At 37.1% G+C, this 21,488-nt stretch overlaps 1 protein-coding gene and 1 long non-coding RNA gene across 2 annotated transcripts; both read right to left on the bottom strand.

Moving 5' to 3' along the window:
• Positions 1 to 7,589: 7,589 nt before the first annotated feature.
• Positions 7,590 to 8,692, bottom strand: LOC309629149. Its single transcript, XR_014244893.1, has 2 exons — positions 8,619 to 8,692; positions 7,590 to 8,558 (listed from the first exon to the last, which is right to left on the bottom strand). It is a non-coding gene; the product is annotated as an uncharacterized lncRNA (long non-coding RNA).
• A 390-nt stretch (positions 8,693 to 9,082) lies between these two features.
• Positions 9,083 to 20,600, bottom strand: LOC309629116 (sigma intracellular receptor 2-like). The gene is made up of 2 exons (XM_082392856.1): positions 15,788 to 20,600; positions 9,083 to 15,744 (listed from the first exon to the last, which is right to left on the bottom strand). The coding sequence occupies exons 1-2, from the start codon at positions 16,105 to 16,107 to the stop codon at positions 15,477 to 15,479; spliced, it is 588 nt and encodes a 195-aa protein (XP_082248982.1). The 5' UTR covers positions 16,108 to 20,600; the 3' UTR covers positions 9,083 to 15,476.
• Between the last annotated feature and the right edge of the window lie 888 nt (positions 20,601 to 21,488).

Below are 21,488 nucleotides of genomic sequence, written 5' to 3'. Positions count from 1 at the left end.
GGAAACATGGGACCAAAAGACTTAAGAACCCCTTTCCTAATATCAGTCTCATATTTCATTTTTTGTTCATTCAACAACCAAGAACATTAAAGTACCTTTAATATGCCCTGGAATGTTCTAAGCACTAGGGCTATAAACACAGACAAGACGAGTTGTTTGGCCTAAGGCGACCCAGCACTGGATCCTACCTGGCTCTTTGCTGGGGCTAATGGTGGACTCTGGGAGGGCTCACACCAAGGAGTACTTCCAGGAACTTCTGCTGCTTGTGTCCTTGTCCCCACAGTGAGCCACAGCCACCTTCCGCCTCTGCAGGAGACAATCCAAAACTAGCAGCCGTGTGGCTGACAGGGTCTTCGTGCTCCGGCCACGTTCCAAGCCTGTGTCTCTCAGGTGGGAGAGCCGAGTTCAGGACAGTGGTGCACCAGAGACCTCCCATCTCCACGTAATATCAAATGGCAAAAGCTCTCCCAGAGATCTCCATCTCAATGCTAAGACCCAGCTCCACTCAACAACCAGCAAGCTACAGTGCTGGACACCCTATGCCAAACAACTAGCAAGACAGAAACACAACCCCACCCATTAGCAGAGAAGCTGCCTAAAATCATCATAAGGTAACAGACACCCCAAAACACACAACTGGATGCGGTCCTGTCCACCAGAAAGATAAGATCCAGCCTCATCCACCAGGACGCAGGCACTAGTCCCCTCCACCAGGAAGCATACACAACCCACTGAACCAACCTTACCCACTGGGGGCAGACACCAAAAACAACGGGAACTATGAACCTGCAGCCTGCAAAAAGGAGACCCCAAACACAGTAAGTTAAGCAAAATGAGAAGACAGAGAAACACACAGCAGATGAAGGAGCAAGGTAAAAACCCACCAGACCAAACAAATGAAGAGGAAATAGGCAGTCTACCTGAAAAAGAATTCACAGTGATGATAGTAAAGATGATCCAAAATCTTGGAAATAGAATGGAGAAAATACAAGAAACGTTTAACAAGGACTTGGAAGAACTACAGAGCAACAAACAATGATGAACAACACAATAAATGAAATTAAAAATTCTCTAGAAGGAATCAATAGCAGAATAACTGAGGCAGAAGAACAGAAAAGTGACCTGGAAGATAAAATAATGGAAATAACTAACACAGAGCAGAATAAAGAAAAAAGAATGAAAAGAATTGAGGACAGTCTCAGAGACCTCTGGGACAACATTAAATGCACAAACATTCGATTAAAGGGGTCCCAGAAGAAGAAGAGAAAAAGAAAGGGACTGAGAAAATATTGGAAGAGATTATAGTTGAAAACTTGCCTAATATGGGAAAGGAAATAGTCAATCAAGTCCAGGAAGTGCAGAGAGACCCATACAAGATAAATCCAAGGAAAAACAAGCCAAGACATATATTAATCAAACTATCAAAAATTAAATACAAAGAAAAAATATTAAAAGCACCAAGGGAAAAAAAACAAATAGCATACAAGGGAATCCCCATAAGGTTAACAGCTGATCTTTCAGCAGAAACTCTGCAAGCCAGAATGGAGTGGCAGGACATATTTAAAGTGAGGAAATGGAAAAGCCTACAACCAAGGTTACTCTACTCAGCAAGGATCTCATTCAGATTTGATGGAGAAATTAAAACCCTTACAGACAAGCAAAAGCTAAGAGAATTCAGCACCACCAAACCAGCTTTACAACAAATGCTAAAAGAACTTATCTAGGCAGGAAACACAAGAGAAGGAAAAGACCTACAATAACAAACCTAAAACAATTAAGAAGATGGTAATAGGAACATACATATCGATAATTACCTTAAATGTAAATGGATTAAATGCTCCAACCAAAAGACATAGACTGGCTGAATGGATACAAAACACAAGACCCGTATATATGTTGTCTACAAGAGACCCACTTCAGACCTAGGGACACATACAAACTGAAAGTGAGGGGATGGAAAAAGATACTCCATGCAAATGGAAATCAAAAGAAATCTGGAGTAGCAATTCTAATATCAGACAAAATAGACTTTAAAATAAAGACTATTACAAGAGACAAAGAAGGACTAAAAAATGATCAGGGATCAATCCAAGAAGAAGATATAACAATTGTAAATATTTATGCACCCAACATAGTAGCACCTCAATACATAAGGCAAATGCTAACAGCCATAAAGGGGAAATCAACAGTAGCACAGTCATAGTAGGGGACTTTAACACCCCATTTTCACCAATGGACAGATCATACAAAATGAAAATAAATAAGGAAACACAAGCTTTAAATGACACACTAAACAAGATGGACTTAATTGATATTTACAGGACATTCCATCCAAAAACAACAGAATACACTTTCTTCTCAAGTGCTTATGGAACATTCTCCAGGATAAATCATAACTTGGTCACAAATCAAGACTTGGTAAATTTAAGAAAGTTGACATCATATCAAGTATCTTTTCTGACCACAATGCTATGAGACTAGATATCAATTACAGAAAAAAATCTGTAGAAAATACAAACACATGGAGGCTAAACAACACACTACTAAATAACGAAGAGATCAGTGAAGAAATCAAAGAGGAAATCAAAAAATACCTAGAAACAAATGACAATGGAGATGCAATGACCTAAAACCTAGGTGATGCAGCAAAAGCAGTTTTAAGAGGGAAGTTTGTAGCAATACAATCCTACATCAAGAAACAAGAAACATCTCAAATAAACAACCTAACCTTACCCTTAAAGCAATTAGAGAAAGAAGAACAAAAAAACCCCAAAGTTAGCAGAAGGAAAGAAATTGTAAAGATCAGACCAGAAATAAATGAAAAAAGAAATGAAGGTACAAGAGCAAAATCAATAAAACTAAAAGCTGGTTCTTTGAGAAGATAAACAAAAGTGATAGACCATTAGCCAGACTCATCAAGAAAAAAAGGGAGAAGACTCAAATCAATAGAATTAGAAATGAAAAGGGAAAAGTAACAACTGACACTGCAGAAATACAAAGGATCATGAAAGATTACTACAAGCAATTATATGCCAATAAAATGGACAACCTGGAAGAAATGGACAAATTCTTAGAAAAGCACAACATTCCGAGACTGAAGCAGGAAGAAATAGAAAATACAAACAGACCAATCACATGCACTGAAATTGAAACTGAGATTAAAAACTTTCCAACAAACAAAAGTCCAGGACCAGATGGCTTCACAGGCGAATTCTATCAAACACGTAGAGAAGACATAACACCTATCCTTCTCAATCTCTTCCAAAATATAGCAGAGGGAGGAACACTCCCCAACTCATTCTACAAGGCCACCATCACCCTGATACCAAAACCAGACAAAGATGTCACAAAGAAAGAAAACTACAGGCCCATATCACGGATGAACGTAGAGGCAAAAATCCTCAACAAAATACTAACAGACAGAATCCAACAGCACATTAAAGGGATCATACCACATGATCAAGTGGGGGTTTTCCCAGGAATGCAAGGATTCTTCAATATACACAAATCAATCAATGTGGTAAAGCATATTAAAAAATTGAAGGAGAAAAACCATATGATCATCTCAATAGATGCAGAAAAAGCTTTCGACAAAATTCAATACCCATTTATGACAAAAACCCTCCAGAAAGTAGGCATAGAGGGAACTTATCTCAACATAATAAAGGCCATATATGATAAACTCACAGTCAACATCATTCCCAATGGTGAAAAACTGAAACCATTTCCTCTAATATGAGGAACAAAACAAGGTTGCCCACTCTCACGACTATTATTCAACATAGTTTTGGAAGTTTCAGCCAAGCAATCAGAGAAGAAAAAGAAATAAAAGGAATCCAAATCAGAAAAGAAGAATAAAGCTGTCACTGTTTGCAGATGACATGATACTATACATAGAGAATCCTAAAGATGCTACCAGAAAACTACTAGAGCTAATCAATGTATTTGGTAAAGTAGCAGGATACAAAATTAATGCACAGAAATCTCTTGCATTCCTATACGCTAATGACGAAAAATCTGAAAGTGAAATTAAGGAAACACTCCCTTTTACCATTGCAACAAAAAGAATAAAACACCTAGGAATAAACCTACCTAAGGAGACAAAAGACCTGTATGCAGAAAATTATAAGACAATGATGAAAGAAATTAAAGATGATACAAACAGATGGAGAGATACACCATGTTCTTGCATTGGAAGAATCAACATTGTGAAAATGACTATACTACCCAAAGCAATCTACAGATTCAATGCATTCCCTATCAAACTACCAATGGCATTTTTCAAAGAACTAGAACAAAATATTTCACCATTTGTATGGAAACACAAAAGACCCTAAATAGCCAAAGCAATTTTGAGAAAGAAAAACGGAGCTGGAGGAATCAGACTCCCGGACTTCAGACTATACTACAAAGCTACAGTAATCAAGACAGCATGGTACTGGCACAAAAACAGAAATATAGATCAATAGAATAGGATAGAAAGCCCAGAGATAAACCCACACACATATGGTCACCTTATTTTTGATAAAGGAGGCAAGAATATACAATGGAGAAAAGACAGCCTCTTCATTAAGTGGTGCTGGGAAAACTGCACAGCTACATATAAAAGAATGAAATTAGAACACTCCCTAACACGATACGCAAAAAATAAACTTGAAATGGATTAAAGACCTAAATATAAGGCCAGACACTGTAAAACTCTTAGAGGAAAACATAGGCCGAACACTCTATGACATAAATCACAGCAAGATCCTTTTTGACCCACCTCCTAGAGAAATGGAAATAAAAACAACCATAAACTAATGGGACCTAATGAAACTTAAAAGCTTTTGCACAGCAAAGGAAACCATAAATAAGACAAAAAGAAAATCCTCAGAAAGGGAGAAAATATTTGCTAATGAAGCAACTGACAAAGGATTAATCTCCAAAATTTACAAGCAGCTCATGCAGCTCAATATCAAAAAAACAAACAACCCAATCCAAAAATGGGCAGAAGACCTAAACAGACATTTCTCCAAAGAAGATATACAGATTGCCAACAAACACATGAAAGGATGCTTGACATCACTAATCATTAGAGAAATGCAAATTGAAACTACAATGAGGTATCACCTCACACCAGTCAGAATGGCCATCATCAAAAAATCTACAAACAGTAAATTCTGGCGAGGGTGTGGAGAAAAGAGAACCCTCTTGCACTGTTGGTGGGAATGTAAATTGATACAGCCACTATGGAGAACAGTATGGAGGTTCCTTAAAAAACTACCAATAGAACTACCATATGACCCAGCAATCCTACTACCAGGCTTATACCCTGAGAAAACCATAATTCAAAAGATTCATGTACTACAATGTTCATCGCAGCACTATTTACAATAGCCAGGACATGGAAGCAATATCAGTGTCCATCGATAGATGAATGGATAAAGATGTGGCACATATATACAATGGAATATTACTCAGCCATAAAAGAAATGAAATTGAGTTATTTGTAGTGAGGTGGATGGACCTAGAGTCTGTCATACAGAGTGAAGTTAAGTCAGAAAGAGAAAAACAAATACTGTATGCTAGCACATATATATGGAATCTAAAAAAAAAAAAAAAAGGTTCTGAAGAACCTAGGGGCAGGATAGGAATAAAGACACAGACATAGAGAATGGACTTGAGGACACGGGGAGGGGGAAAGTTAAGCTGGGACGAAGTGAGAGAATGGCGTGGACATATATACACTACTAAGTGTAAAATAGATAGCTAGTGGGCAGCAGGTGCATAGCACAGGGAGATCAGCTCGGTTCTTTGTGACCACCTAGAGGAGTGGGATAGGGAGGATGGGAGGGAGACACGAGAGGGAGGATATATGGAGTTATATGTATATGTATTGCTGATTCACTTTGTTATAAAGGAGAAACTAACACAGCATTGTAAAGCAATTATACCCCAATAAAGATGTTTAAAAAAACAAAGAACAAACAAGACAAAATTCCTACTCTCAATAATCTTAAATTCTAGAGAGGCAACCTAAATTATTTTTCCAAGTAGAGTAATTTCTTAAACACTCAGTCTCAAAAGCAACCATAGAAATTCACAAGTAGCATAGATCCTTGCTACTCAGAGTTTGGTGCATGAAATAGCAAACTTGGCATTACCTGGGAATTTGTTAGAAATGAAGAATTTCAGGTCCCATCCCAGAATCTGAATTTTAATAACATCCCAGGGAATTATAAAGTTTGAGAAGTACTGGCTTAGCTTTTAGACCCCACACTACCATCCTTACTACTTCCTTCTTCCCATTTGGCCTGAACATCTGAAATAGTGATGAAAGTCACAAGGTATCAGGAGGCCTCTGATAAAGTTAAGTCTAGATCAAACTGATTTTTCCAAGGCTCATGAAAGAAAGAGGGGGTGGGTCTTGAGAATTCTATTTCTAACCACACAGAAGAGTAAAAATTCGGGCTGGAAAAAAAGTCATGACTGAAAATTTCCTCACATTTTCTCATGCTTAATTTGGTCATTCCTTTGTATGAAATAAGCTCATCTTGTTTAGTGGTACCTCAGTGAAGTGAAATTGGCTACACCCTTCTTTCACTCAAAGTGCTATTCATAGATATCTATTCTCAACCGTGTTATTTATACTCTGTCTAAAAGTAGGTTTCACAGTTATTTAGAATCATGCAGTACCAACAGAGAACTTCTTTAATTTTGATCTGAAGAGCTGAACTCATTTGAATTTCCTAATATAATATCTGGGGAGAACCCCAACCTGTGAAGAATGAAAGGAGAAAAAATGATATGTAAGAAAAGATATTAAAACCCAGTGGCTATTTAAGAGCTGAAAATTGATTGAGTTCTATGTCTGGTGGAAGCTTCTCAAATTCTACACAAACTGCAATAAAGTGGTTTGATAACTAAATCTTACTAAAGGTCTGGGAGCAGTGTTCTCCGCTCACTGCAATCTCTGATCCTGTCTTTGTTTTAAATTCTGATTTTTTTCATCACAGATTTTGGCATTCATTTTTATTTTTAAAAATATTGCATGAAAATATGATTCATCTTGATTAATGAGTTTTGGGGGTTCTCTTAAATTGTGCACCCAAGGTCCTAGTCCCAACCCTTCTGGACATACAAGGTCAGAGGTGAGGAAATCATTAGAATAAATTTCAGAAATAAAAAGTGTTCATTTCTCCCAAGTGATTGTCTTTAATCTTTCAATATTATCAATCATATTAGAATAATTTTTAAAGTAATCATGATACTTGTGTCATGTTGCATTCATACACCACTCATAAGTATAATTAAGATTTGTTGTTTTCGACACGTTACAGTCAAGAAACTCTTCCTTTAATTAATAGGTAAACTGAGGCTTGGATCTTTAACTCGTAGATTTGTGGTTTCTCTAAACAGCTCCAGAGTAAAACGTTTACCAAAAGATAACCCCACTCTAGTATAAGAAGCAGAACATTATGTTTGAACATCGTGTGAAATGCTATTGTCATCAAAGTTAATCACCAAGAAAGCTAGGGCTAATAAATGGCTGAGATGCATTGGAAAATTAGATCTTTACTTGGATTTAAATTAATGAAATTATACAGTATCAGAGATAGCCCCTCGCCAGGACATTTAATGTTAACAATGTTAATAATAGTCTCAAAGGGTATTGTTAAGAGGAACTCTCTCAATTGCCAGATGGAAGCATTGTACCAGTATTGTTGCAAACATAAGGTAACATCAAATAGAAAAGGGTACATGATAGGAAGATAAAGGTAAACCCTATCATCCCATAAAGCACAAATAATCCCAAACATCTCCAATGGCACATGACTGAAGAAAAATAGTCTGGTGCCATACCAAATAATTCCTTAAGACACAAAATAAGCAATAAACACTGTGACCAAACACTCTACTGGCTGTTGTATTCGGCTTCATTTGAAGAAGCAGAGCCCAACCCAAGCTGGGTCAAGTTAAGGGAGGATTATTTTATGGATGAATAGGAAGCAATAAGAAGGCTAGGATACAAGAGAAATGTGACTAGTTCTCATTGAGATGAGCTATATGTGTGAAATACACATTGGATTTCAGAAAGTCAGTATAAAAAAAAGAATGTAAAGTATTTCATTTTCATATTGATGACATGTTGATATGATAATATTTTAGATATATTGGCTTGAATAAAATGTATTATTCAAATGAATTTCACCTATTTCTTCTAACTTTTCTTAATGTGACTACTTGAAAATGTAAAATTACACATGGGGCTCCCATTTGTGACTCATGTTATATTTCTACTGGAGAGCGCAGCTCTAGAGACACTGGTGTTGAGATGTAGTTAGGGAAGGGGATGGTACAAAGCAGGAAGGCAGCAGGAGTGAGAGTGGAGTAGTTTCCTTTCAAAGGAGGAGGGGCCTGACAAGATAAAATTTACTGCTGACTCACTGAAGAGTAAGAGAAACCAGAAAGGAAAGAGACCCTCTACATATGGCAAGTCTAGACTGGAAGGCACCTCCTTCTTTTTCCTCCCTCCACCTCCATCTCCCTCCATCTGCATCTTCCTCCATCTCCACCTCCACCTCCATCTCCATCACCATCTCCACCTCCATCTCTATCTCCACCTCCATCTCCACCTCCATCTCCATCCCCACCTCTATCTCCACCTCCACCTCCATCTCCATCTCCCTCCTTCCATCTCCATCTCCCTCCTTCCATCTCCATCTCCCTCCTTCCATCTCCATCTCCCTTCCTACCTCCTTTTGTACTCTTCCTTTCCCTCCCCTTTCTCCTCCTTCCTTCCTTCTTCCTTTCCTATCTTTTTTTTTTTTTTTTTTTTTTTTAAGAAAAGATATCTTGATTATCCTGAATGGGTCAAACAGGAAAGCAAGTGATGATTAACCACTTACCGTATCATACTTTCCAGGAAAAATCTACAGGTGAAACAAACACAATTTTGAAACTGAACATTGATTAAGATAAAACCTGAAGAGGAATTCCTAGTTGTCTCCTAGTGATGGCAATACCTTGCTTGCTCTGCAGTGCCTGCTGCCCATGACTTACCTAACTGTTCCTGCCGATCAGCTCCACAGAGAGGTGATTTTTTTTCTTTTTTTTAAAAATTTAATTAATTAATTTATTTATGGCTGTGTTTGGTCTTCGTTTCTGTGCTAGGGCTTTCTCTAGTTGCAGCAAGTGGGGGCCACTCTTCATCGCGGTGCGCGGGCCTCTCATTATCGCGGCCTCTCTTGTTGCAGAGCACAGGCTCCAGACGCGCAGGCTCAGTAGTTGTGGCTCACGGGCCCAGTTGTTCCGCGGCATGTGCGATCTTCCCAGACCAGGGCTCAAACCCGTGTCCCCTGCATTGGCAGAGAGATTCTCAACCACTGCGCCACCAGGGAAGCCCCTAGAGGTGATTCTTAAAGGTTTGTGGAGACCATCCTTTATGTGTATGTCAAACAGATTGCATTTGTAACATTTAATGCCCACAATAACAATAATAAAACATGCTGGCGTGTGCTCCCTGTGTAAACACTTTCTTCTGAAGATAGAGCCAGCGGAATGTTTTAGGAACTTTGACATTTATGGCTGTATTTATAATCTTTTTTGGATCATATCCTCACAGAGTCACATGTTCGTATATTTTAAATTCTCTGGAGAAATAAAAATGTTTAAACATAATATAATGATGTGATATGCATTTTATGAGCCCTTGCTCACCATCTAGGCATGGGAAAAGAGAATTGTATGGTGAATCCTGAGAAGGGTTTCTATAAGTGTCGAATTTTCTAGATCTGTGCCACAAAGCTAAGGTGATTAGAAAGAGAAAGAGGAGGTGTATATTCAACTCTGACAGAGACTTCTTTTTTTGCTTGAAACTAGACTACCCTAAAAGTTGGAAACTAGACATTCACCCTGTTTGGAATATGCATTGTGGAGACTTCTTTGGGCAGACACATGCACTTTTTGTGCTTTCAAAGAAAATGAAGAAGACCCAGGAATTTTTTTGCCACTCTATACTCATACATAATATGAATTTACCTACTGTTTATTTTTTGAAGTTTTCTGGTCTATAGCATAACAGCCCAAGATATATCCATCTGGCCATAGAAACAAACCCTTTATTTTTAGCCAAAGCAACGCAGCTAAGTTTTACTAAACACTTAATTTGGTATATACCAAGTATCTTACATGTGTTAATTTATTAAACAGCCATAACAATTCTAACTAGCAAGTGACAAAGATGGTATTCAAACCCAGGGGATGTCTCACACCTGAAACTGTTCCTATACAAATATGCTATCCTGGAGGGAGAGGACACAGAAATTTTAAAACATATCTTCAAATTTTTTGACATTCCTCCTAAAGAGAGTATTCCCCTAAAATCTGACCAACCTTAGAGATTGGCTGACCAATAGAGGATGGCAGAAGAGACAGCTGTCTTCAGATGTTAGGTCAAGGTAGAAAGCCATTCAGTGTCCACCGGTTTAATTTGAGACACTCATCTCTGGGGTCCTGAACCGTTATGTAAGAAGCACAAGGCTGCCATGTTGTGAGGAAGCTCAGACTACAGTTTTTGCAGTGATTTCTTACACAGCTAGAACAGAAGATTTTAAGTTTAGCTGAGGGTTAGGGATCCAATGAATATGAAGCCTTATCTCTTATTACTGATAAATTTTAAAAAGACCAATTCTTATGCAGGTTCCATTTAAAAACTGTTATACTCAAGTAATAGTTATGCCTAATACAATATGTCCGACTTTGTTCTAAAGACTTTTATATGCATTGATGCACAAAATCTTCACAATAGTCATGAAGCAGATGTTGTAATCATCTCTAATTTTACATAGAAAGAAACAGAGAGGCTAAGTGTTTGCCCAAGGTCAGTCAGCTATTAAATGGAAGAGCTAGGATTTGAACTAGGGTCTTCTGGTTCCAGATTCTGTGTTTTTACCTCTTTTACTGCCATGAACAAATTCTCAAATTAAAGCGATGACTATTTAAAAAAAAAGATTAATAAAAAATAAGCATTTTCCCTCTCTGGTGATTCTTTACCACTCTTCCCACTGAAAGGTAGAGCTTGTATCTCCTCCCCTTGAGTCTGGGTGGACTTGTGAATGCTTCAACCAATAGAATACAGCAGAAGTGAGGCTGGGTGCCCGCGAAGGCTAGGTCATAAAAGGTCTTACACCTTCTATTTTGTTCATGGGAATATTTGCTCTTGGAGACCTAAGTCATTACAGAAAAAGTCCAAAGTCCAAAAGTCTGAAGCCACCATGCTGTGCAGAAGCCCCAGCCCATGCAGAAGTCACTGCAGTTGACAGTCCCAGATGAGCAGCCTTTGAGCCATTCTAACCTGGACACTGACGTGTGAGTGAGAAGTCTCCAGACATCCAGCCTCTGTCTTTTGAAATACCCTCTGCCCTTTGAGTCTGCCCAGCTGAGGCTTCAGATATTGTAGCCCAGACACAAGCTATCGCTGTTGTGTTCTAAATTCGTGATCCACAGAATCAGAGAGAATGATAAAATGGTTGTTGTTTTAGGTCCCTGATTTTGAGGGGTTTGTTACACAGAAAAGGACAATTGAGATGTTCTCCTTCACTGACAACTTCTAAACTTGACTCCTAGAAGTAAGTACTAAAAATGTTTGCTGTTACATTTTCAGTCCCTTTTCTATACTTTTAAACATTGTTCATATTCTGTTTTAAATATTAATAGGACCATTATATTTAAATTGTTCATACACTTGCTTTTTTTCACACTCATTTATTCAAGATATTTTTAATTGAGAACTTATGCCAAGCATTGTTTAAGATATTGAGGATTCAGGATGAACAAAGTCCTAAAGCAGATGGAGGTTATGTTTACGTAACAATGTCTTGCTTTATATGTCCATATATACAGGTCTATATAATTCTTTTTCTCTGCCCACATCGTATTCCTTTTTATCTTTGCATACAGATATATAGTACTTGAAGTGATTCATATTGTTGGATACATACAATGTTTCCAATATTTTGCTATTTCCAACAACGTATAAGTGCACATGTATACTTTCTCTTAATAGAAAGCGCGAGAAGTATAATTGGGGAGAACTGTAGTTTTAATTCTAATAGTGCCACATTGTCTTCAACAACTGACACTCCCATCAGTAGCACAGGAAAATGCCTGTCCCCTGACCCTCACTGACACTTGAGTCGATGTTCTGCGAGCAAAACTCTCTTATTTTAATTCACATTTCCCCCAATTATTAATGAGGTTAAACATCTTCAGGAACCAATTATAACTCCTTTTCAGTGAATTGTTTATTGTTATTCTTTGCGCATTTAAAAATTGGTTGTCTTCCTTAACTAAAGGTGTGACTACTTTAGTCTAATTATGAATCCTTTATCTCTTAAATATGGAGCAAAAACAGCTTTAGTTTAAACCTGCTTTTTTTAAAACATCTTTATTGGAGTATAATTGCTTTACAATGGTGTGTTAGTTTCTGCTGTATGACAAAGTGAATCAGCTATACATATACATCTATCCCCATATCCCCTCCCTCTTGCATCTCCCTCCCACCCTCCCTATCCCACCCCTCTAGGTGGTCACAAAGCACCAAGCTGATTTCCCTGTGCTATGCGGCTGTTTCCCACTAGCTATCTATTTTACACTAAACCTGCTTTTAAGCTTCATATTGCTTTTTATTATACAGAAGATTTTGATTTTTATGTGGGCAAATCTGTCCATCTGTTACTTCATGTCTTTTGGATTTTATATCTTGCCTATGAAGGCCTCCATGCCAAAGTTATATAAACATTATCTTTGGCCTCTATATTTAAAAATGTTTCTTTAAACATCAGTTATTTATTTTTTTAATGTATATGGACTTTTCTCTTAGTGACTTGGTGTGGTAGGCGTCTAGATTTCCTTTTCTTTTTGGTCTATTGATTGATTCTCAGTTCCCAACTAATATGTATTTAGTTACTATCGATTATAGTTTATTTTCATGTTTGGCAGGGCAAATTGCCCCTCTTGGTTCCTCTTTCTCAAAAACATCTTGGCTTTTCTTTTATTTTCTCTTCCAAAGTTTGGAAGTGTGGCTTATTGAGTTCCTTTCAAAAAAACAATTCCTATGTGTTTTTTTTTATTAAGACTTAATTGAATTTATAGAGAAGTGATATCTTTACAACCCAGAAACGTGGTCTCTTCTTCATTTACTCAAGTTTTCCATTAAGTTTTATAATATTTTTTCATCTAGGTCCTGGCATATTTCTCTCTGTTTCATTCCTAAAAACCTAATTATTTTGTTACAATTGTGAATGGGACGATTATCAAAGTTTTATTCAGTTATTGCTAGAATGTGGAAAAGCCACAGATTTCTGTGTGTTGACCTTGGAGACAATCTCTTTACTTACCAGTTGTCACTTGATCCTCTGGGTGTCTGAGCAAAAAATTATATCATCTACAAATAATAAATATTTTGTCTCTTTGTTCTCCCCCCCAATTCATCATTCTTATTTTTCTGATTAATTCATTAACTACGACTTCCAATAAAGTTTTGACAAGTTGAGGTGACAGTAAGCACACTTTTCTTGCTCCTAAACGTTTTATTATCAAGTATGACACTTGCTGTATGTTTCTAGTAGAAAACTTTAGCAAGATAAAAAAGCTCACTCTGTTTCTAACTCAGCATTTGATGAAAAGTGGATCTTGAATTTTATCAAATGCTTTTTTCAGACAACTGTTAAGACATTATGTAGATTTTCTCCTTTAATCCATTAATGTAACAAAACAAAAGATGACATAAGGTTCATTCAGCCAACACATATTTATTGAGCACCTATTATTTATGTGCCAAGAACTATGATAAATCCCAGGAATATAAACAAGAACAAGACCGGAAAGTTTTCTGCCCTGAAGTTGAGCAATCTTTGCATTCTTAGGATAAACCCTATTTACTCTAGGTGTGTTACTCTTTCAGTATGCTGCAGGACTTGATTTGATATTGCTTTGCTTAGGATTTTTGCATCTACATTCCTGAGTGGAACCAGATTATGTTGCCCTGGGCCCCATTCAAAACTGACAGTTTTACAAGTTCTCAGTAAAGAAACTGGAGCAAAGTATAGTGCTTCTCTCCATTTATTCAAGTCTTCTTTTAAATCTGTAATAAATTTTGCAGTTTTCTTCCTGTGGGTCTTCAACATTCCTTATTAAATATATTCCTAGATAATGTATTCATTTCATTATGAGTGAGATGTTTAAATCAACTCTTCTAATTATTTATTGCTTGTGTATATAAAACCAATTGATTTTTGTATATTTGGTTTATGATTGGTCACTTAGACAGAAATTGTTCAATAAGGCTTTTCATTTGTTTTGTTTTTTTTTTTGGTCAGCAGCTACATTTATTTTGACCAGACACAGGAGTCAGACGATACTCCCAACAATCAAACCATTAGGTCTTGTAAGCAAAACAGGCAAAAAGGGGGAACTAACCAGGACCAGCATCTACCATTTTCCTTGTGTGTTCACAAGCCATTTTTTTTTTTTTTTGAGTTGGCCTTGAGAATGAATTTAGAGAAAGCTAGCAGAATACCAAGTACTAATGTGAAGAGACCCTATATGCACACACTGGACCTGTCATGTCCAGCTCCCCACACCCACTACCTTTGACTGACAACAAGGCAGGAAGGAATTATTAAACTACTAGGTAGCATGAAGTTATCCAGTAAGAGGCACACCTCCAGCTCAGGTTTGAGACACCAGACCTCAGAGTAAAGGAACTTATGTTAGGTGGTCTGTAAAAAGTAATAGAAGACTAAGGCTTGGAAAGAGGATAAACAAGGAGACATTAAAAAATCTCTTCTCCTGGGACGACCTGTTTAAGATAGAAACAATACACCTTCCAATCTGACCCATTTCTGACTGACAGTCATGCCAAGGGTGAACCTTAAGGAAAACTAAGTTTAAACCTCTTACAGAATATCTCACCCCCACCTAGGGGTTGGGGCAAGGAAACAATTTTTAATGAATATTACAGAGGCATAACTTCAAACTTAAAAATGGCCTGAGACATCCCAGTGATATGCTGTAGAGAATCATGAGTCAAAGTGTTAGTCACATGTATACTGTGGGTCAAATGACTCATAAACATGCCAGGTAGGCCATGTTGCTTGGAAGTTTATCTAGTTTCTGGTCGGTACTGCCTTTAGTAATCCTGCAATGGCACTTGGGCACACAGTGAGGCCTTTGGTACCACTTCCCTATAAACTAGCCCCCACCCCTCTGTTCATCCTCAGGTGATCGGTCTGTTTGCACCAGTACCCTTGGAAAGTGAGGGTTTGATGTGCCTCCTGCCAGTATCTTGGTCATGTGTGCTGCTGCTGGTGTGTTTCAAATACTACTGAAAACATGGTATTTTTTTTTTTTTCTGAGCATTTTCCTGGTACTGGGTCCAACAGGAAAATCCCCCGTGGTCACCTCTCCCCTGGACCCAGGGTTATTTTTCCTCATTTTTTCTTTCTTTTCTCCTCAGACTTGTAGTAGGGGTTCCACAACATGAAAAGCAGAATTATAATAGGGATGAGAAAGTAGGTGATGTAGACAGATATATGGAATAGTCGTTCATGGAAAGTCTTAGGTCCTTGTCCTCTGAAACAACTGGCTTTGGAGAAATCCTGGAGTAGAAACGTGGAGAGGATTGGAATCAGAGTTGTCATGGTGTGAACCGAGTAGATGATTGCAGGGGTGCAGATCCACCTGCAGCCTCCATGAACACTGGTATGACCACGTTCTTTTTAAAAGCATCCGTCATGGGGACACGTTGAAGAAGACATATGTTGGGATGAGAAAGAAAGGCAACTGAAACACAAGCTCGCAAAACAGGAAGGACTTAAACCACACAGGGGGGTTGTGTAGCAGGGGGTCTTTGAACTCCTCAGTATAGCACTGCCGCAGGTTTCTCAGCTCCACCGGGTAGAGATCACGAGGCAGCCCTGCCTGCAGGTCCACGAGCAGGGTGATGGGGACGTGGGACAGGAAGTAGAGGCCCATCAGCCACCCCAGGCCATGCCGGGCGCCCAGAGACCCCATCATCCGTCGGTTGGGCAGAGCAGGATCCCAGACTACCAGGCTTTTCATTTTTAACTGATATTTTTCCTGGTTTTCAGACTTCAGGATAGACCATCATAATATGAGTAAATAGTACTATTTTCCTCTTCCTCATCAATATCACTAATCCTTTTCCCTCTGTGCCTGATCTTCTTTCATGGGTTAGAAATTGCAGCACAATCTCGAGTAGTATTTATAATAAAGAACATCCTTGTATTTTTTTCTTCTTTTAAAGTCAATGTTCCTAGAGTTTTATTGTTAGATAATCACACATTGAGATAAATAATCTGCACCAACTTGAGAAAGAAGATTTCATTCCTATTCTGGTCCTAGTTATCAGGTGCTTTTACTAAAAATGTATGTTGCATTTTTTGCAAAATAGTTTTTGACATATTTTGGAATAATCGCTTTATTTTTCTTCCATGACATATGGATTTGAAAATTATATTAATTAATTCATAATATTGAATTATCTTTGCATTCTTGAAAGAAAACCTGTTAGGGTTTGTTTCATTATTTCACAAACAGCTGGGTAAATGTAATATTGCATTTTAGATTTTGGCATCTAAATCTCAATATTTGTGAGGTTACTTTGTCATTTTCTCTTTTGTGTTAGTTTTATAAATTTTCGGTGTTAGAATTTTGCCAGGTCTTGAACTGGGATTTTTTTCCCACATATTTTAATGTCCTTGAAGAGTTAATAAGTCAGAAAATTATTTGTTCTTTAAATTTTGAAATAATTTTGCTTTAAATCCTCTGAATAGGTAAATATTTCCTTCTGTTTTTCAGTTTCTTCTTAAGAATGTTTCCTGCTTCTTCAGCAGTTAAAATTTATGTTTGATAAGCATGAGAATAATTCTTTAAATCAAGATTTTCAGATGTTTTCATGTCTAAGATGACACTTCCTTTCTTATCCCTAATTTTTTCCTCATCTCTTATTTTTCTTTGATTAGAATAGAGGTTTGTATATTTTATTCTTTTTGTTCTATTTATTGTCTGCTTTTTTCTAAAGAACCACTCAGATTTATTTCTCTATTCTATTCCTTTTTGTTTACAAATTTTAATTTCTGCTTTCATCTGTAATCATTTTTTCTTTTTTTTCCCCTTAGTCATGCTTTGTTTTGCTCTTAGCTTCTCAAGTTAATGGCTTAATTCATTTGTTTCTTTTATTATTTAAAAATAGTAAAAGTATGTTTTTTGCCTGATTATAGCTTTGACTAAATACCACAGGTTTGAATATGTAGTGTTCTTATAATTATAATTTTCTAAGTATTTTGTAATTACACTTTGAATCTCCTATTTGACCCAGAAGAATATTGTTTTGTTTCTTTACATCAAAAGCTTGGGAAATTTTTAAAAAATTAGTATTGTTCAACTATTAATTTTGTTGCATTTTGATCAAAGAATATGGTCTGTATAGATCTGCCTTTTAGAAAATTCTGAGGTTTTCTTTGTGATCAAATATATATAAAATTTTAAGTGTTTCCAAATATTTAAAAAGGGAATATATCTTATATTTGAGGTTATTACATTTCCATGTGTATTTTCAAATTGACTCAATTGATGATATAATCAGATACTCCATTTCTTTGTCTATTGCCTATTTTAACTCTTAAGAGCAGAAAAGTGCTTCCTTTTCTTACTGTGCATCCATTGCTGTCAATTCCTCTTTCAAATTCTAACAGTTTTTGCTTTATGCTTATTATATACTCTGTTATTTGGCACATGAAAGTTGAATCCTGATACATTTTAATTTGGGATCTTCCTATCAACCCTGAAAAAAAAAAGATTATCTATGAGACATTTAAATTTTTTTCCTTGAAAATCTACTTCATCTTATATGATTGTAATTCCAACTGTTAGTTGGGGAGAGTAGTTCTTTTATATCTTAATACAATCTTATACTTTCAATTTTCTTGTGTTTATCTTTCTTAGGTATCTTTGATAGACAGCTGTTGCAGATTATGACCTGGTTTTTGCCATTTAATATGATAAAGTTATCATATTTGTCGTAAATTATATGTTTGTGCTTACTCAAATTGATTTACATTTTGTTTCAGTTTCTTTGCTCTTTCTTTTGATCTTTATCTTTGACTCTATCATTCAAGTTTTCTTTTCTCTTTTCTCTTTTCTGATGTACAAGTATACATCCTACTTTTACTTTTGCTCAAGTTTACCTCTAAAAAATAAGCAACTGTATTTCTCTGTCCACATCAAGGGGAAAGAATCAGTGTCTACCACTTTCCCTCCTTTGCACAATAAAGACAATAGCCCTCCGTTCTTTCCTCGAGGTCTCCTCCACTACCTAGGGATTTAGACCCAACTTCTTATTTGCTAAGTATTATTATTTACATGCTATATTTTCTCTTTCAAGGATTCAAGGTGAAGTTTCCAATCTCTGTTGTAGCTACAGTGTATTTGCAACAATTTAGACTTGATCCCACATTAAAATATTTCACTACTTACTGCCAGTCCTTTTAAGTCCTGTACATCTTCCTTGTACAGGATGTTTTTAAAACCGGACTCATTTTATGAAAATTGTCTGGAAAACTTTGATTTTTCTTTCATGAAGACGACTTCATTAATTTAGTTTTCGACACTTGGTATCAGAGAATGCTTTTTTATTGACTTCAAATGTGAATGTGTCCAGATTTAGCATTCTTAGATCTTAGTAAATTGGGCCTCTGAAGATGTTGCTTTATTAAGTTCTGGTCCTGATTATTTTCTTTTGTTTTTTCCTGCCTTCCAGAATTCTTTTTATGAAAAATTAAAATTTCAAACTTCCATAGAAACTCGTCTCTTTATATTAATTTTGTCTAGTATTCATCAAGCTCACTTGATCTGAATATTTACTTACTTAAGTTCAGGAAGTTATTTTCTTTAACTCTAAATATATATATATATATATATATATATATAACATTGCTATTTTTCTATTTGTTCAGGTGTCTCCTTTGGCAGCACTAGTTTTCTTCTTGTTGGATTTCCACTCTCTGCACTCTGACTCTATCATCTCTTTTCATAATATTTTTTTTATCTCAAATTCATTTTCTTTTAATTCTGGAAGAGTGCTTCAAATCTGTCCTCTATATTACTGATTTCACTATAAACATTGCCCATTAAGCACTTTATTGCTTCTAATGCATTTTCCATTTTGATATTTCATATTCAGTTTTATAACATTTTTCCTTCTTTCATCTTACTCTGTATTCTAGGTTCTTAACCAGCTTCCTTCTCACCTCAATATATTTTCTTCTCTCATTTTTCATCTCCTGCTTCATGGGGTCCTTGGATGTTATTTAGATTACAAAGCATATGCTGTTTAAAATTTATTCCGATTTCCTGTAGTAAATCTTTTTCAAAAGTACACTCTTCCTCTGCCTCCTGAGTCCTATATTTTCATTTCTTAAAGTTACAAAATTTGTCATATGCCTCATAATGAGGTTCTATTTTACCTGTTTATTCATCCCTGAATGATGACTATTTTATCTTGCCTGTTATTTCTCTGTAAAACACTGAATAGATTTTTCTTAGATCCCATCAAAGTTTACTTGGTTTTTGTTCTAATCCTCTTTTAGATCTTATGCTATATGACATTTTACCCATTCAGTAATTAAACATCCTGATGGGAGATTTATTCTAACATTATGTGAGCCGAGGTCAAACTTCCTCTGTGGATGGCTAAGCCATTGTGCCAGGTGCCAGATCTGGAATGACCTGACCTAGTTCTTTTTGCTACCACAAAGTAGGCTGAAAAAGAAACTTTTGACTTTGTGGCAAATCCTCCATTGCATAGCCCAACTACTGGCCATATGGTGCAACCACAAGGGCCTGGCCCCAAGCAGTGGCTGCCCTCAGGTTCTTAGGACCTGTAAGGGAGAAGTGCCCTGCTAGTCCCAAGCCTGTCACGCCCTCCCACCATGGACCCTATATTTCAGGGTATTATTAAAATGCCTTCAAGATCTCCTTCACTTTTTTCCTCTCAAGCCTGTACCACTTTCTCAATGAGTGAGTCCTAGTGTCTTTCATAGATAAGGTTCCATTGGCAAAAAACGTACTTGACATTTCTACATGTGAAAAGTGTTCTTCTCTACCTCCCGGCAATGATGCAGGAGTTCCCAATTCTTGTGTTCCCTTTGATGCTTTAATAGGAATTTGGAAGGTTCCTGTGCTTACATTGCCATCTTTACCTGGAAGTAAGTTAGGAATATCTAAACAAGCAGGACATGTCTCGGAGGCTGTGGTGACCTCTCAGTTGGGCTTAGATTTGGGTACCAATGCAGATCCATTTTCCACAGGGCCAGCCGTACCGATGGGCTTCCAAGTGGCTCTCAGAAGTGTTTTTCTGCCAATCCCAGCCAGTTTCCTGGATTACAGCTAAGTTCCAATGATTCTTCTTGCTGTTTCCAAGTTGGCCTGGTGCATACATATATCTGAATGTCTACCTTGGTTCTCACTTTTTTTTAAAGCCCAATTATATATGAATACCTATGAGGTGCTTCACCTGTATGATTTCGTTTAATCTTCACCTGAAACTTCACCTGTATGATTTCGTTTAATCTTCACAAAATAGTTCAACATAGATACTATTATAGTCCCCAATTTACAAATGAAGGACTTGAAGCCTAGAAAAGGATTTAAACAACTTAAGATCACGCAGATAGTGAGTGTCACAATCACTACTTACTGGCCTGTCATCCCCTAAAACCCATGTTTTTAACCAGTATTTCAAAAGCCTCTAAGCTAGAGATTCCCCTCCCCCCCAAAATAGATAGATTTCCCACATTAACCATGAGTGTTAGCAGCCATTTGGATTCCCTGCCACCATGTCGTACCTTTTCACCATGGACCAACCGTCTACTAGATGAATCCATGTTTATATCAAACTTACTCTTCCCTCCCATCTTAGAATAAAAGACATCTTTCCTCCAGAGCAGCTCCCTCCCTGTGTGCCCAAGATTCCCTTCCCTTTCTTCTCCTTCCATGAATCTCTGTCCCTACTTGTTCTGTCATCTCACCATAAAAACACGGTCACGTCTCTCCCATCTCTTCTCAACATCGCATTGACCTCCACTACTCTTTGTTTTTCTTTCCATTACTGCCAAACTTCTTCCATTGTCATGGGAAACTAGTTTGCACTAGCTTTTTCCATTTCCTTTTTGTTCCTTAATCTCCCCAGTTTTCACCCCTAGCGACCCCACTAAAACACCCCACCCAAGATGACTGTGGCCTCCCAATTGTGAGAACACACTTTGGTCTTCCACTACCACTTTCCACTACACATGGAAACATTGATGCCTTCCTTTATAAATTTATTTCCACCTTCTTTCCATGATTCCACTCTCTTCTGTCCTCCTCCTGTCTCCTTGGCCTTTATTTTTCCAACTACCTTCTATTATTCTCTTTTTCCT

The sequence above is a fragment of the Balaenoptera borealis genome, assembly GCF_965194805.1.
Source record: "Balaenoptera borealis genome assembly, chromosome: 5".
NCBI lineage: Eukaryota > Metazoa > Chordata > Mammalia > Artiodactyla > Balaenopteridae > Balaenoptera > Balaenoptera borealis.
Note: the sequence above shows the minus strand (reverse complement) of the source record. Positions and strands in the feature narration are given on the sequence as shown.

Bases quoted from the DNA above. Each gene is read 5' to 3' on its own strand.
- LOC309629116 (XM_082392856.1), bottom strand. From the start codon at position 16,107: ATGAAAAGCCTGGTAGTCTGGGATCCTGCTCTGCCCAACCGACGGATG. The intron at 15,745-15,787 runs GTCCCCATGACG...TGGTCATACCAG, and splicing joins ACATATGTCTTCTTCAACGT to TGTTCATGGAGGCTGCAGGT.